The sequence below is a fragment of the Diplotaxodon limnothrissa genome, linkage group LG10 (assembly GCF_057381915.1).
Source record: "Diplotaxodon limnothrissa isolate DT_005_m linkage group LG10, D_limnothrissa_male_GT1.1, whole genome shotgun sequence".
NCBI lineage: Eukaryota > Metazoa > Chordata > Actinopteri > Cichliformes > Cichlidae > Diplotaxodon > Diplotaxodon limnothrissa.
Window position 1 is genome coordinate 5959344 of NC_140605.1, and position 18379 is coordinate 5977722.

The following is an 18379-nucleotide window of genomic DNA, read 5'->3' on the forward strand; positions in this document are numbered from 1 at the left end:
TAACTGTCATGGATGTCTATTGCTCTGAGATAAGATGGCAGATTAGAAAACTCAGTGACAGTGATTCCTTTTATGTTACAGTTGCATAATAATTTGCTATGACGGAAGAGTTAGCGTCTATTATAGATTTGGTGACTGTTAGCACAGGAGCAGAGGCTTTGATGTTGGCATATGTCAAAGGTTCAGAGTCATCCTAAAACAACTCTGAGTAGAGGCGCTATGTTTCCTTTATTTTCTTCACACTATCTATTCACATCTGCAATAAATCAAATGTTTGATTTCACTTAAATATTTCTAATTGTCTTGTTTTACCTAGAAGTTTCATAAAAGCAGAAACCACAAAGGTGCTGTATTTCAGAATGAATGAGCTCTTTAAATGCATCTGAAATCAGTACTACAAAATCCAAGGAGTTTGTTTGTTGCTGTCTTTGATTCTCTATGTGACTCCTGCATCTCACACATGACATCAATTCAATTTTTTCAGTTTTATTTGTTGACCAAATCACAATAACAGTCGCCTCAAGGTGCTCTATATTTTAAGGTAGACCATATACATACAGAGAAAAACCTAACAATTATATAGCCCCCTATAAGCAAGCACTTTGGTGACAGTGGGAAGGAAAAACTCCCTTTTAACAGGAACAAACCTCTGGCAGAACCAGGCTCAGGGAGGGGCGGGGCCATCTGCTGCGACCGGTTGGGGTGAGAGAAGGAAGACAGGATAAAAGACATGCTGTGGAAGAGAGCCAGAGATTAATAACAAGTATGATTCAATGCATAGATATGAGGGGCCGTACAAGCCAAAATTCATTCTTTCACTCTCACACACATACATTCTTCTTTCACACACTTATACTTTCACTCTCACATACATATATTTTCACTCTCACATACATATATTCTTCTTTCACATACATATACTTTCACTCTCACATAGTTTTATTTTAATTTTTATATTTAGATCTTTATATTCTCATGTTTACACATATTTGACTGATTTAATAGTCGACGCGTCATTTGAAGCTTTGTAAGATCACTTTTCCTTCATTTTTGCGTTTACCTGTGGACGGGATTATTTTTTAAAACGGAAACGGAAAATCTCCGTTTTCAAAAATACCTGTGTAAGTGTGGACGTAGCCGAAATCTTTTATAATAATAAATAGGTTTGAACGTCATGGGAGTGCGCATTGTGCTGCCTGCAGTTACTCTTCCGGCCACATGGTTCGCTTTTGGTAGCACCCTCAGTAAACTATGTAGTGCTTTTAAAGACACCTCAAAACGATACTTTCTACTAGAAAATGGCATATAATAATAAACACAGAATACCATATTTTTAGATTATAAAAAGAAAACAGTAAGAAAGAAGTTAGCTATAGGACATAATCTTTCATTGAGCACAATGGCTAGCTGCTAATAAGCTAGCACACGCTCCGACTTAAAAGTTGGCAGCTACACAATTTCTCCTCTAAAACAAGGCACTTTTGAAAAGACCTGGCTATATTGTCAAAAAAAAATAGTATTCAAGCAGAGAAGAGAATGGTAGCACCACCAAAAGTTCAAAAAACAACTGTTACAAGCTTCTATGATAAATAGCATTATAGATTTAGCTGATAAAGAAATACACAATTGGATATATGGAAAAATAATATGTTACCTTACCTGAAGGTGTAGTTTTATCCAAAAAGTACAGAGAGGCCAAGAGCAGCTGCATTCATTTAGGTGATCCTGAAAGAGCGCAAAATTTTCAAAGAAGGCGGACCGTTGTGTAACTCAGTAACTTTGTGTTCTTGTGACAAAGACTGCTTTGAGAGAAAATAATTTAGGTTCACCACAAGAATAATAATTGCAGTAACGCTGGAGTGCTACATTTGCGTTGAATGAGATTAAAAATAATGTTTAAGCTTAAAGAGGGGCTTGAATTGATTTCTTTGAGTTTACAAATACTTAAGTGCAAAAATGTACTCCTCCTACCCCCAGTGCCCCAACAAACTCATTCATTTTGTGTTCAGAATCAGCCTCTGCTGGTTTTGAATAATTTTAGGTTTACACAAAGAAAATCAAATTAATTTGGTATTTTTTAATTGCATTTGTGAACAACTAACATAATTTGCATGTGTTCTTTGAAAGGAGGACCTGAATCTGTTTTTTGAGTGTGGAAAGGACTGCGGACTATAACGGACTATAAACGACCAGCTTCTTCAATGATGAATGCAGATGCTTCACTGGCTGATGAGCTGAACACGTTTTATGCTCGCTTCGACGCCGCAGTAATTAAAACAACAAACGGCTGCGCGCGCTCGGAGTGCACCAGTGAAGAAAATGCATTCGTCATCACAGAGCATGCCGTGAGGAACACCTTCAGGAGGGTGAACACCAGGAAGGCAGCAGGACCAGATGCAATCCCTGGCCGGGTCCTTAGAGCCTGCGCTGATCAACTAGCACCGGTGTTCACGGAGATCTTCAACCTCTCCCTGGCCCAAGCTGTGGTTCCCACGTGCTTCAAACAGTCCATTATTGTCCCTGTTCCAAAGAAACAACAGCCCGCTTGCCACAATGACTACCGTCCAGTAGCACTGACTTCAATTGTGATGAAGTGTTTTGAAAGACTGATGAGAGATCACATCACTTCTTCACTTCCTGCCACCATCGACTCACTTCAGTTTGCTTACCGGACTAATCGTTCCACAGACGATGCCATATCTCACCTGCTCCACACACCCCTGAGTCACCTGGACACTGGCAGAGGGAATTATGTTAGGATGCTGTTCGTGGACTACAGTTCAGCATTCAACACAATAATTCCCTCTAAGCTTTTCACCAAGTTGACGGATCTAGGACTCAGCTCATCACTGTGTCAGTGGCTCCTCAACTTCCTCACAGACAGACCCCAATCAGTGAGGGTGGGAAAACAAGTCTCCCCCTCCATCTCACTCAGCACTGGAGTGCCTCAGGGCTGTGTTTTAAGCCCCCTGCTGTACTCACTGTACACTTATGACTGTGTAGCCACATCCGACACCACCTCCATTGTCAAGTTTGCTGACGACACTGTTGTTGTGGGCCTGATCTCCGACAACATCGAGATGGCCTACCTGGAGGAGATTAGGAACCTGGAGACCTGGTGCCAGGAGAATAACCTCCTCCTAAACATCAGCAAGACTAAGGAGCTGATCGTGGACTTCATTACAAAGCAGGCGAGGAATTACAAACCCCTCATCATCAGTGGCACGCCAGTGGAGAGAGTGGACAGTTTCCGATACCTGGGTGTCCACATCACTCAGGACCTGTCATGGTCCTGTCACATCAACACCCTGGTTAAGAAAGCCCGTCAGCGTCTCTTCTTCCTCAGAAGACTTAGAGACTTCCATCTGCCACTGAAGGTGCTCAAGAACTTCTACTCCTGCACCATCGAGAGCGTCCTGACGGCAAACATCTGCACCTGGTTTGGGAACAGCACCAAGCAGGACAGACGAGATCTGCAAAGGGTGGTGCGCTCGGCAGAACGCATCATTCAATCAGAGCTCCCTGACCTGCTGTCCATCTACACCAAGCGGTGCAAGTCCAAAGCTAGGAAGATTATGATGGACCTCTCCCATCCCAACAATGGACTCTTCTCACTGTTGAGGTCTGGGAAGCGCTTCCGCTCCCTTAAGGCCAAAACAGAGAGAATGAGGAGGAGCTTCTTCCCCCAGGCTATTCGGGGCCTGAACCAGGTGTAGGACTGGACTCTCCCAAACACGTCACTATAAGACTGGACTCTCACACACGTCACCACACGCACCACCACACATTTCCTATAATCCTATAATTCCTATAATTTATAATCCTTATCTTTATAATCTCTTCTGCTATTTGCACATTCTTTACTGTACATTCCTAAGTTAATTTGTAAATTTTTGTAGTAAACTGTAAATTGTAAATATTGTAAAACTTTTCTTCTGTCATTTAATGGTCGGGCATTGTACAGCTACAAGCATTTCACCCCCATGTCATACTGTGTATGGTTGTGTGTGTGTGACAAATAAAATTTGAATTTGAATTTGAATTTGAATTTGAGAGTGAGCTGTTTTGGTGGAGGCACATTCTTGGAGTATGTCTTGTTAGTTTCTGTTTTTAAATCAGGACTTGAAGTAGTTTAAATGATAATTGTGCTATCTCTGCTGAAGTAAATTGGGAGCAAAGGCTCCCAATCCTTCCTAATCCCCTTAGTAGGAGTGGGAAGATGAGCATGGATGTTGTTGCTTAGCTTATTTTAGGTACCTACTTTCCAAACATCTAGAAATATCCATCTACACATTTTGCTATTGCATTTTCTGACACTGGCATTTGTCATAAATGTATGATTTATCTTCTCAAACACATCATTGCAAGTCATTCTAGCCATGCATACTATATCATTATGTACTTCTTCTTGTGCCATTAGGATAACACATTGTAGCATTTCTGTTCCTTTCCATGTGAATGAAACCCATTTACCAGTAGAATGAAGGTTAAAATTAGAAAAAAATATTGCAGAGAAAATCATTCTCAGCACTTTTGCCTAGATGTTCAACAAATATTAAAGGAAAGCATTAGTTTCCTCCTTTGATCGCTTCTGGATTTCATTTTCTAATTAACTACTTACTATAAAACCTTGGTTGTGCTGATATGAAGGATGATGCATCCCCAGCCACAAGCCACAACTTAGCAAGCCCGGTGGCAGGGGAGGTATGTTTTTTTCAATCACCTGCCTACTGGCATTATCAAGCTGGAGACCCTTCACTTACTCTGCAAACAGATGCTACTTCATTAAATTCTGTGGTCACTATAACAATAGTTCCAAACCGCACCACCCACCACAACCATCCCATTCCATTTAAAACTTCTTAAAAGTCCAGCATGTTACATTTTCCTCTCATTGAATCATACATTCATTCCATGGCATTAGTTTAACTGCTGTAAGCAAAAGATAGAGAAGTCTCTTAATTGCAGTTTAATGCAAGGCAACAGTACAGCATCCGCATCACTGCAGCCGCAGTCCAACTCCGTCTGCCCATCTCCCGCTCCCCTCACTAGTGAACAAGACCCGGTAATATTTAAATTCCTACACTTGGGGCGATAACTGGCCCCTGAGTTGGAATGGGCACTTCACCCTTTTCTGGATGTGGACCATGGTCTAAGACTTTGAGGTGCTGATTCTCATTTACATCGGGTCTCACTTAGCTCTGAACTGCTCCAGTGCGAACTGGAGGCCACCTCCTGATGAAGCCAACAGAACTGCATCATCTTCAAAAGCAGAGATGAGAAGCTGAGAAGAAATTCTGTCCATAAAAATGAACAAAATCTGTCACAAACGAGTTCCAAAAAATCAGAAGTAGTGATGCCATCTTGATGGTGTAAATTATCTGTGAAGCCTGTTGGGAAAACAGGACCCAAATGCAGGACTTCCAGAACAAAGACAATGAGTATATTTTGAGTGTAAAACAATACAGTGCAAAACAGTTTCAATATCAGCAGTGACTTTCCAGTGCAGTGAATTCTTTTCTAAAAGCTGTTGCCACAGCTCCCACAGCAACATTTACGAAAACACACTTGGCTCCCTCGACACGCTACACAGTTTCCTGAATATGAACAAAACACAGCTGTTAATGTCATGAGAGAAGGGGATTGGACCCAAAATGCAGACTCAATAGGCAGAACAACTAAAACACTGCTTTATTGCTGGATGTCCTAATACAAAAACAAAACTGGGAAAACATCGGAACTAAACTAATGAACATAACAACGCAGGACAGAGGCCGACGCTGAATATACACAAGGGCAGATGAGGAAACAAACCACAGGAGGAAACAGACTGACCATAAACTAACAAGACAGCTGAACATGAAACATGGTAAATGGCCTGCATTTGTATAGCGCTTTTCTAGTCCTTAAGGACCCCAAAGCGCTTCACACTACATTCAGTCATTCACCCATTCACACTCACATTCACACACTGGCGATGGCAAGCTACATTGTAGCCACAGCTGCCCTGGGGCGCACTGACAGAGGCGAGGCTGCCGGACACTGGCGCCACCGGGCCCTCTGACCACCACCAGTAGGCAAACATGGGGTTAGTATCTTGCCCAAGGATATTTGGCATGCAGCCAGGAGGCAGCCTGGGATCGAACCACCGACCTTCTGATTAGCGGCTGACCTGCTCTGTCACCTGAGCTACAGCCACCCACTAAACATAGGACAAGAGACTGTCAAACTGAAACAGGAAATAGTGGCACACAGACAGACGAAACCCAGGAAACAGAGGGAGAAGAAATGGGGCCCATGACTGGAGAAACAGGCAACTAGACAAACATCAAGACAAGACTGACCTAACTAGGAGAATACTGAGGGAAAGACACAGAGATTTGATAAAAAGACATGAACTGGACCAACACCCAATACAACCTAAACTAGAAATACTAAATAAACTCCAGTGTGTAAGCAAAATAAACTAGAAAATATAAAATACACTGAGAACATAATGAATAAACTAGACTCAAGCATCTTAAGCATCTCCGCAAAGTGTGGTTGCATTGACCTCTGCTCCTTGGAAATGTGTTGTAATATTTTTTTGCGTCCATCCAGTCAGTCTTCCTGTATCGTTAGCATTCGCTTGACAGGGCTCAAATCCACTGGGTCCTGTTAGGTAATAAATATATAATCTTAAATGCTTTTATGCTGATTATATTGGTTTATATAAGAGAGGCCCAGACTTCAGTGTAAAACTAGGTTGCAGGCTGACAGGAAATTACATGCTTTTGCAGAGCGTGCTTTTGCAGCTAGAAAGTGAAACCAACTAGGCTGTTTGATCGAAACTTAAAGTTTGGTGTGATGTAGAGAGCGAGTATATAAATACCTAGGCTTCCGTTTGTGCTTCAGACCTGGGGTTGTGTGTTTTGTGTTCAGGTCTCCATATCCGGATATGTAAAATAAAGATCATTTTTAAAGTAAAAGGACCACTTTGAGCCCTGTGTCTTTCTTGGCCGTAAAGAATACTAAAGAACCGGAATTTAATAGTCCATTCTGGCTGGATCATTCGGTCAAATCTGTCAGGAAAATAGGACCCAATGCAGGACTCCCAGAATGAAGACAGTGAATTTATTTAGAGTATAACGTAATCTTTTCAGCAGTGACTTCCCAGCTTCCAGTACAGTGACTCCTCTTCCAAAAGCTTCTTTCTCCACAGCTTCCACAGCAATATTTACAATAACACACATGGCTCCCTCCACATGGTTCTCCTTACTTGCCAAAACACAGTTGCACGAGCTGACTGTTGCCACACAACGATCCAGTGTTGACTGAAGCACAGCCACTCTGTTAAGTAGGTCTCTAGTGATGAGCTACAAACATGTGATCATTGTCAGGTGTGGCTGGCTTCAGAGTGGAAAACTGTCAAGGCCCCATGTTCATATGAAGGCGAGAACATGTGCACACACACACGCACATAAACGTACAAAGAGGGAAAGCAGGGACAATGAGCAACAACAAACAAAAATAGAAGCATCAGGTGAGGACATGAGGACTAAAACATTACCACACCTGCAAAATAATGGCTAATAAAATGGATCACTTTATAGTCCAGTGAAATAAGCCCTATAATAGTTATTTCTAACATATTTTTCTTGGAGTGTTCAATAGTAGCTTTGCATGATTAAAAAACGTTTTTTCTTATATTCATCCTTGGTGCAACACCTCGCTCCTTCTGTCATTCTATTAGCGCATTCCTGAATAATTTTAGAGTTAGGGGACAATCGCTTTTTCACACAGGGCCAATTATGTTTCAATTTCATTCTCCTTAATCATAAACACCTTCATCTAGAAACGTTTGTGTTTACTTATGTTATCTTTGTCTAATATTTAAATTTGCTTAATAATCACATTTAAGTGTGACAAAAATATAGGAAATCAGGAAAGGGGCAAACACTTTTTCACAACACAGTAACATTAATACTATAAATGTGGCCAGGTTTGTACTCTAAGGAGCTTGGAAAGAAAAGCGTCTGGACGTCTTTAAGTTGCTTGAAGACGTTTCAACTCTCATCCAAGAAACTTCTTCCGTTCTAGGGCAGAATGGAAGAAGTTTCTTGGATGAGAGTTGAAACGTCTTCAAGCAACTTAAAGAAGTCCAGACGCTTTTCTTTCCAAGCTCCTTAGACTACAATGACCTGGATCACTGAGAACCTTCACAGACCAGGTTTGTACTGTTGTATTTTTGTTTTCTTGATATGAAATTATTTATGATCAATTAAGGCACATGCCCATTCTCATCTGTCCTTTTCTTCTATGAATGTCAACCCAGCATTTTGGGCTAATGTGGTTTTAAAGTTCAAGTCAATATGAGAGAGTTAAATTACAGTGAAGGACAGTAACGTCTAACCCTTGACTTGAGGTTATCCTCTTACAGAGCACACTCAATCAATGAGCCTGCCACACACACAAATCAAATTTCCTTGGTGAAAGTTAAAATCCTGTCGTACTTAAAATTAGTCTGATGCTTGTCTAATAAGCAATGTGGCATAGATACATGATGAAGAAAATCAATCATGTATAACATCACACCGAGCCAGAGAATTGAGAGATTTGTCAGCTAATTTCATGCTAATTGAGTCCCCATCCCTGGGGTTATTTTTAACCTCATCATGGGTCTGACCACATGCAATAGCAAGTACTTCGCTTATTTGTCATTAATTAGAGTAAAAACATCAATCACGATTCTTCTTTCTACCCTCAGTACCTGCCAGGATCACTAACATATCAAAGGACGTCACGGTGAATGAAGGCAGCAACGTCAATCTTATGTGCCTGGCAGTTGGTCGACCTGATGCAAACATAATTTGGAAGCATCATTCACCAAGGGGTAAGCCATGGTTTATTTTTATTTCATTGTTCAGCTGATTACTGTGTGTAAATCCTGTGATAGAGTACCCCGTAGCAGAACCTTTTGGATTCCAGTTGAGTTGTAAACTCATGGTGGCATAAAAAATTATTTTGTTATTATTTTGAATCATGAATTTGTTACTACACTTTTCTTTTGTCCAAAACTAGAAAATTTATATTGATCTCTATTAACATTCAAGTTGTCAAAGTTCATTTAAAAGTTTCTCAAAACAAATATGTGAAGCAACTCATTACCTCAGTGTAAAGGTGTCTAAACCAACTCCCCACACACTCAGATACACTTGAGATTCCCACACAACACTCCCAATTCTTGTTTCACATGAATTTTCTTCTATATGTAGAACAGCTATTTATCTCTAGATGGAAATTAATCTGTAGCTGTTTTTATTAACGTACACTTTCCACAACAGGGTTTAAGATTAATTATAGGCCGCAACCCTTTCTTCTTTTCAAAGTGGTGGATTTAAGGAGATGAAACTGCACAGTCTGTGGCCTGACAAGAATGAACTCCAATCAAAGTATTACTTGGCTAGAGGCCACAGCTCATTTTTTGATTGTTTGGCTTGTTTGGATTGTTGGCTCCTCACAGCAAAATACCACCTAAGATGCTCTGTGTGCCACTACGTATGTGTATCTTTGTGTGTTTTATGTTCTAATTGCGCTTCCAACTGTGCTTTCAGCAGTGTATGTTATGTGCTGCTTCTCTATAGGATCAGATATTAAGCCTCCAACATAACATGAATGCTTACAGCCAAGCTGTTGCTCTTTCTTTTACAGTTGTCTAGAGCCAGCAAAACCTGGTTTCCACACCGTAGGAACCCTTCACTACCTCAGTCATTCAGTGTTTCTGCCTCCCTGCATTTACTGGTTTCCTTAGTGTTTAAAAATGCTATAAAATAAGTCTTAAGTCATATTCAGTTCAATCCAGTTTAATTTGTATAACACCAAATCACAACTACAGTTGCCCTAAGGCAATTAAATTAAATCAGTTAATCCCTATTAGAATAACTACAGTGTGGACTGGTGTGATTAACACAGACTGCATATTCAATTCAGTTTTAAGTTTTAAGAAATACAAATTATGTTGCATTTCAAAACATACCTTTTATTTTATCAAGAGGAAATTAAAGGAAATAGTAAGTAAAATGTAAATATAAAAAGTCACTCTGTTATGTGATTTGAAACTCCCCCCATATCAGAAAGAAACTCTTTACAACCCACTGTGAGCTGGTGCACAGTTGCAAGAATAGTGGTAAATAGAATTAGAAGTAATAAACTGGCATCAACAGCCAGTCAACCTGGTATATTGCCTTTATGCTTGTGCGTGTATGTGCTCTAGTCAGTGGGGAAAGTAATGGATTATCTTACTTGGCGTTTCTCTGACTAGCACTAAAGAAAAGAAATACTATGTGGGGAGATCTTTGGGCAGCCAAAGAAATTGTTGCTGGCACTCAGAATCGTAAATGTTTTTCCTGCAGAGTAGCATTTCAGACTCGCTTATTACCATTTGCTTTTCATGTTTGTCACTAGTGATAATGAACCATTCCCTCAAAGGATAGTGTTGGTGCTTGTTTGCTCACTTCATTGCCAAACCGTGTTTTTCAAGATTTAAGCTGCTTGAATGTCTCAAATGTCTTAAATCTGCAATGTTGTCTTGCACTTTATATTACTTATATAACTGGCATAAAATGTTCACTCTCAAATAGTGTCAGCAACATAAACGATTGTAACTTTGCATAGAAGGTGCTGCACCTTCACTGTGAATAAGAAAAGAATCTTTGGCAAATGTTACTTATTTTGAACTTAAAATTTCACAAGAAACTGTTTCAAGTGAATTACTGTAAAATTACCGTGTATGTGGAGTACATGAAACACTACATGTACTAAGTCTAATTTATACCACTGACACCTATTCTGAACAACTGTTACACATTTAACACTGTGCATGAAACTGAATTTAAAATTAAAATTCTTGAAGTTACAGTTTTAGAGTAAATGTAGTGCTATCTTGTCCAAATACATAAAATGGCATTGTTGTTAATACTCCTACATTGATTTATGTAAGCTAACTAGTGACAGAACATACATACATACATAACAATAGAGACAGAAACAAACAAAAAAAAGCAGGTCTAAAGGGTGAATTTTGTATTTTTTTCCTGGCTGTAGCAATGAGTTTTATCTTTAAAAAGACAAGGGAAGAATAGCCAATTTGATGCTTTTGATGCCTCTGCCCTTAACCCTTGGATGCACAACCTACCAATACCTACACTCTTCCACGGGTGTGGAAGAGTGCAGAGGACTCCCAAAAAACACACCGAATGGTACATACCAGTTCACTTCCTGCAAGAATGGTTAATCAAATGAAGGCCATGAGCTTATGTTAGATTACATTTTTCCACTCTTTTCCCCTGTCTCTGGCTACTCTTCGTGCCTCCATGTTTGTGCATGTCAGCACCTCCTCTATTATATTATCAGACATGAACATCTTCCATGCATCTATTGGGGAGACAGTACTAAACCCAGGTGCAAGCCCTGGCCAACTATTCAGAATATTGAGCAGGAAGAGGGGCTCATTCTGTTAGACACAATATCCATTTCCTCTTCAGAGGACTTCTCTGTGTCTCACTGGCCTTATTCAGTGGTGTAGTCTGGGTCCTCTATATCTAAGATGTCAGATTCTGAGTCAATGCCTCTGATGGGCTCTTCATCCCCTCCATCCTGGATCATTTGTAGGGCAAGGTCCACAGGGATCCTAGCTGGCCTCATAGTAGCTATGTTACTTTAGATATTAAAAATAAACATCAGAAAGGACAATGTTTGAAATGCACAGAAAAGTATAAATCATTTGTTACTGTCTAAAAATAAATTCCTGATCCATCAGAAGTGTAAGTGGGACACTCAGAGTTGCTAAGAATTAAAGGTTCATAGAAAATTCCATAGGAACTGCTTGGGGTCATTTTTGATCCCACTTGTGGAAGAGTGGGGTAGTGATACAAAAACTGCATTTTTTAAATTATTGAAAAAATAAATAAAATCGCAAATAGCCTCATGTTACAAACATATTTTATGAGGAATACCTTCAACATGAATATATTACAACTTTTCATTTTTAAGATTTTGAAGAAAAACAACCCATGGGGTCATTTTTGACCCCACGTGTGCATCTAAGGGTTAAGCTCTGAAAGCAGTTCCAGCATAAAGTCGCGAAAGTCAAGCCTTTCCTCCATTAAGAGACAAGAGGCTGTAGTAGAGCTGGCTGCCACACAAGCTGCACTAAAGGTCCTGCAGGAGATAGAATGTGAACAACAAGAACTTGAAAGCCTTGAAGAAGAAGATAGAAAGAGGATTGCATTACAAGAGGAAGAAAATGTGACAAGAAAGAAAGCACTGGAAGAGAAGTGCTTACAGACTGTTAAGAAGTTAAGTGCGGCAAAGGCACGGCTCCAAGTTTATGAACAAGATGCAAGCTCAGATGAGGAAATAACAGAGTTACTTCATAACCATGCAGCTCAGCAACATAGATCTCCAGGAGCTGTAAGGAGTCCACGTGAGCATCCCGTGATACACCAAACAGATAGTGTCACAGTCCTTGCTGAAGCAATAGCAGAGTCTATTAATGTAAGCCGTCTACCAGTACCTGAACCTTCTGTCTTCATAGGAGACCCACTGAGAAACAACGATTGGAAGATGTCATTTCAAACCCTAATAGGTAGGAAAAACATTCCAGTAAATGAAAAGGCCTATTACCTTTGTAAATACGTTGGTGGACCTGCAAAAAGGGCCATCAAAAGTTACACTCAACAAAAATATAAACGCAACACCTTTGTTACTGCTCCCATTCCCCATGGGATGGACGTAGAGACCTAAAATTCATTCCAGATACACAATATAACCATCCCTCCCAAACAGTGGTCACAAATCAGTCCAAATGTGTGGTAGTGGGCACATCTGCTATATTGAGATAATCCATCCCACCTCACAGGTGTGCCACATCAGGATGCTGATCTGACATCATGAGTAGTGCACAGGTGTACCTCAGACTGCCCACAACAAAAGGCCACCCTGGAATGTGCAGTTTTTTGCGCTATTGGGGGTCTGGGGACCCAGAACCGGTCAGTATCTGGTGTGACCACCATTTGCCTTATGCAGTGCAACACATCGTCGCATGGAGTCTATCAGATTGTCAATTGTGGCCTGTGGAATGTTGGTCCACTCCACTTCAATGGCTGTGCGAGGTTGTTGGATATTCGTGGGAACTGGTACACGCTGTCGTATACGCCGGTCAAGCACATCCCGAACATGCTCAATGGGTGACATGTCCAGTGAGTATGCTGGCCATGCAAGAACTGGGACATTCTCAGCTGCCATCTGCCCTGAACAATGTGAACCATGATTCATCTGTGAAGCGCACACCTCTCCAACGTGCCAGACGCCATCGAATGTGAGCATTTGCCCACACAAGTCTGTTACGGCGACGAGCTGGAGTCAGGTCAAGACCCCGATGAGGACGACGGGCATGCAGTTGAGCGTCCCTGAGACGGTTTCTGACAGTTTGTGCAGAAATTGTTTGGTTGTGCAAACCAATTGTTCCAGCAGCTGTCTGGGTGGCTGGTCTCAGACGATCTTGGAGGTGAACCTGCTGAATGTGGAGGTCCTGGGCTGGTGTGGTTACACGAGGTCTGCGGTTGTGAGGCCGGTTGGATGTGCTGCCATATTCTCTGAAACGCCTGTGGAGACGGCTTATGGTAGAGAAATGAACATTCAATGCACGGGCGACAGATCTGGTTGACATTCCTGCTGTCAGCATGCCAATTGCACGCTCCCTCATTGCTTGTGGCATCTGTGGCATTTTGCTGTGAGACAAAACTGCACATTCCAGGGTGGCCTTTTGTTGTGGGCAGTCTGAGGTACACCTGTGCACTACTCATGATGTCAGATCAGCATCCTGATGTGGCATACCTGTGAGGTGGGATGGATTATCTCAATATAGCAGATGTGCCCACTACCACACATTTGGACTGATTTGTGACCACTGTTTGGGAGGGATGGTTATATTGTGTATCTGGAATGAATTTTAGGTCTCTACGTCCATCCCATGGGGAATGGGAGCAGTAACAAAGGTGTTGCGTTTATATTTTTGTTGAGTGTAATTCCTATTAAGAACAGATGCAGCTTACGACTCAACATGGGATATCCTGGAAGAAAGATTTGGAAGCTCATTTGTGATAGCTAAAGCTTTCCAGGATAAGCTTGCAGCATGGCCCACAATCGGACCCAAAGACAGTGTTGAGCTGAGGGATTTTTCAGACTTCCTTAGAGGCTGCCAGGCTGCAATGTCCCAGATTAAGAGTCTGGAAGTATTGAACGACTGTGATGAAAGTCAAAAACTTCTAACAAAACTGCCAGAATGGCTGGTGGCCAGTTGGAATAGGAAGGTGATTGAGATAGAAGAAACTTGTAGTGTGTTTCCTACTTTCAGTCAGTTTGTAGAATTCATCACAAAGGAAGCAAAAATAGCTTGCAATCCAGTAACTTCTCTTCATGCCTTGAAGTCCAGTGATGGTGAAAAAATAAAGACAACAAAGGCACGAAACGTTGGTGCAAAGGTGCTTGTGAGCAACTCTGAAGAGAATGCAGAACCCAAGAGATGCACCTTCTGGGAAAAATGCAATCATGGTATTCAGACATGCTGGAAATTCAAGGAAAAACGAGTTGAAGAACGCGTTAAATTTGTCCAGACAAAGAAGTTGTGCTTTGGATGTTTACAACCAGGACATCATTCAAGGACCTGCAAAAGAAGGAGTCTTTGTGAAACATGTAAGGAAAGACACCCAACATGTTTACATGAAGATTGCGAAAGGGCAACCAGAAGAGAGAAAAGCAGTGATGAGCATGGGGAGAGTGTAAAAAACTCAAAATATGCTAAGTCAAAGGAAAGAACAGAGAGCAAACACACCCCTGAACCATCAAATGAAGCTACATCAAACAGAGTAGTGCAAGGCATGGACAGCATGTACTCCTCTACAGTTGTCCCAGTTTGGTTATCTACATCAACTAACCCAGAGAATGAAATTCTCGTATATATGCACTACTTGATAACCAAAGCGATACCACATTTGTCATGCAAGATAAGGGAGAAGCTCTGGTAACTAAAGGGGAGTCTGTGCAGTTAAAACTCTCCACACTTTCATCCAGAAATACAATCATCCCAAGTCAGAGTTTAGTTGGACTCCAGTTGAGAGGTTTCTATTCATCAAAGAAGATTTCTCTCCCTGTAACCTATTCAAGAGAGTTCATACCTGTCACGTCGGTTTGACCCAGCATTTTGAGTTTCTTATGTTTTGGTTTATTTTTGCATTGTTGATTAGTTCTTATTCTCTGGTGATACTGTTTTGATTATAATTATATTCTGATTCTTTAGTTATCTGATGATGATGTTGATGATGATGACGATGATGATTATTTCTGGTTTAGGTTTTGTTATCTTGCCCTCATGTTTGGTTTAGGTTGCCTGTGCTTAGTCTTCTCTGCCCGTATGTCCCTCTGTCTGTCCATGATGTCATTATGCCTGTTTACGAGTCTGTGTCTCTGTCTGGCGTGTGCTTCCTGTTTTATTTTGTAGGTCTGTGTCCTTTGTCAGTGCGTTCAGCTTTGTGCTCTCCCTGTCTCGTCAGTGTAATCAGCGTCAGCCATGTCTCCCAGCTGTTTCCTCTTCACTCCGTTCACCTCTTGTATTTAGTGTCTGTGTCTTCCCCTACTCGGTGTCGCGTCGTTAACATCTGTTCACCCTCTGTGTGTTCCGTTTGCCAGCCAGCCTACCTGCCTAGTTATTCTGTTCTTCCAGTTTAGTTAGTGTTTTTCTGTTCTGCTTCTTACCAGCAATAAAGCTGTGTGTTTTTGAGTTACTTCCACCTCAGTGAGTCCTGCATTTTGGGTCCTCTCTTCCTGCCTGCCTACACATAGACATGACAATACCTGCCAATCTAAGTCACATTCCTACACCAAAAATGGCAAGAGCTTGGCCACACCTAGAGCATCTTGCTGCGGAGATTGCTCCATTGATTGAGTGTGATGTAGGGCTTCTCATAGCATATAACTGCCCACAGGCTTTGCTAACCCGAGAGGTTGTCCCAGGTAAAGACAACGAGCCATTTGCTCAAAAGACATATTTAGTATGGAGCATAGTCGGTTGTGTTAGCCCATGTGTCAACAATGGTGATTCCATAGGAAGCAGCCACAAGATTGTCATGAAGTCGGTGAAACCTCATCTCCAGACATCTAAGAAGCTCACAAATGAAGTGAAATACATATGTTGAACCCAAGTTAAGGAGTTAATTTCGCCACCAGATGTGCTGAGGATGCTTGAGTATCACTTCAGTGAGAGAAGAGTGGAGGATCCTAATTTATCTCAGGAAGATTTGCGTTTTCTAACCATAATGGAAGAAGGAATCAAAATTAAAGCAGACGGTCACTGTGAAATGCCGCTTCCCTTCAAGAAAGATCGACCAAATCTCCCAGACAAGGCATGTGCAGTTCATAGGCGCCGATGCTTGAAAGAAAGATTCGAAAAAGACAAACAATACCAAAAGGACTACACAACCTTTATGAGTGAAATCATAACAAATGGGGACGCAGAAAAGGTCCCAAGAGGAGAAATTAACAACAGTCCTGTGTGGTACATTCCTCATCATGGAGTGTATCATCCACACAAGCCAGGAAAAATATGGGTTGTGTTCAACTTCTCAGCAAGATTTGAAGGCGTGTCATTAAATGACTACCTTCTCACTAGACCAGAATTAACGAACAGCCTGATAGGTGTTCTCTGCCGCTTTCGCAAGGGACAAGTCGCTATAATGTGCGATATTGAGTGTATGTTCCATCAGTTTCACATCAAAGCAGAGGACCAGGACTACTTGAGATTTCTCTGGTGGGACAATGGAAACTTCCAGGCTCAACCATCTGTCTATCGCATGCGAGTGCACCTATTTGGAGCTGCCTCCTCCCCTGGTTGTGCAAACTTTGGGTTGAAACATATTGCCGCCCAAGGACATGGTCACTACAGTGAAATAACCATTCAGTTCATTGAACAAAACTTTTATGTGAACGATGGGCTCACAAGTGTCGCAACCAAAGATGAAGCCATCAAGTTGGTATAGGAAGCAAGGCAACTCTGCAGTGCTGGCAAACTGCAAATTCACAAATTCATTTCCAACAATCATGAGGTACTTGCATCCATTCCAGAGAGTGAACGTGCAGATTGAGTACAAAATAGTGACTTGGTTCTTGGTGAGTCCCAAATTGAGAGAGCTCTGGGAATCAAATGGTGCATTGTTTCAGACCAGTTCCATTTCAGAGTGATTGTGAATGGGCGTCCACTTTCTAGAAGAGGAGTCTTATCAACTGTGGCATCCATCTATGACCCTCTTGGCTTTGTGGCACCATTTATTCTGGTTGGAAAGCAAATACTCCAACAGATGTATCAAGACAAGGTTGGATGGGATGAGCCACTGTCAGAAGAGCTCAAACCACGGTTGCAGTTTTGGCTGTTAGATTTAAAGAACCTGGCTGGCATCAAAATTCAGCGCTGTTATCTCCCAGAAGGTTTTGAGAAAGTTGAAAGATATGAGCTGCATTTCTCAGATGCGAGTGTTAAAGGGTACGGTGAATGTTCTTACTTGAGAGCAATCAGTGTTTCAAACCAAGTCCACTGTTCTCTAGTTATTGGCAAAGCCAGGGTGACTCCTACAAAGGTCACCACAGTACCCTGGCTTGAGCTATCAGCAGCAGTGCGAACGAGTCACCTGCTTAAAAGGGAGTTGGAAGTTCAAGCCCAAGAATTCTTCTGGACGGATTCGAAGGTTGTTCTTGGATACATCAACAACGATGCTAGAAGGTTTCACATATTTTTGGCAGATCGCATTCAGCGTATCCAAGATGGTTCCGATCCAATCAATGGAGATATGTGACTTCTGAGAACAATACTGCTGACCATGCATCAAGGGGTCTGACAGAAAAGGGACTAATTACTTCCAACTGGGTCCAGATTTTCTCTGGCAGGATAAACATCCTACTGATGAGATTAAGGTGGGAGAGTTGGGAGCTGAAGATCCAAAACTTCGTAAGACTTTTGTCCATAAGACACTGACCACAGAAGGTTCGTTGCTCAATCATTTCTCAAAGTTCTCAAACTGGATAAGGCTAGTTAAAGCCATTGCACGACTGATGCGATGTGTCAAAGAGGTCAAGGGTCTGATGTGCAGAACCAACAAAGTCACCAGTCTTGAGGAGAGGAAAGAAGCAGAGCTTTTCAACATAGCTACTGTTTAAAACAAACTGTTTTCCGAAGAAATCAAAGATCTGAAATCGAAGAAAGAGACAATAACAAGAGACTGTGCAAATAGGCAGCACAAACTGAATCCCTTCATGGATGAAAATGGTGTGCTAAGAGTGGGAGGTCAGCTGG

The 18379-nt window shown here is 41.5% G+C and overlaps 1 protein-coding gene across 1 annotated transcript in view; it reads left to right on the forward strand.

Annotated features, from left to right (window-relative positions):
- The window catches only part of opcml (opioid binding protein/cell adhesion molecule-like), a 244559-nt gene that overhangs the window by 170039 nt on the left and 56141 nt on the right, over window positions 1–18379 (forward strand). Inside the window, exon 3 of the mRNA XM_085364294.1 lies at window positions 8747–8872. Coding sequence (XP_085220420.1) covers window positions 8747–8872 — 126 coding nt within the window. The remainder of the gene's footprint in view (window positions 1–8746; window positions 8873–18379) is intronic.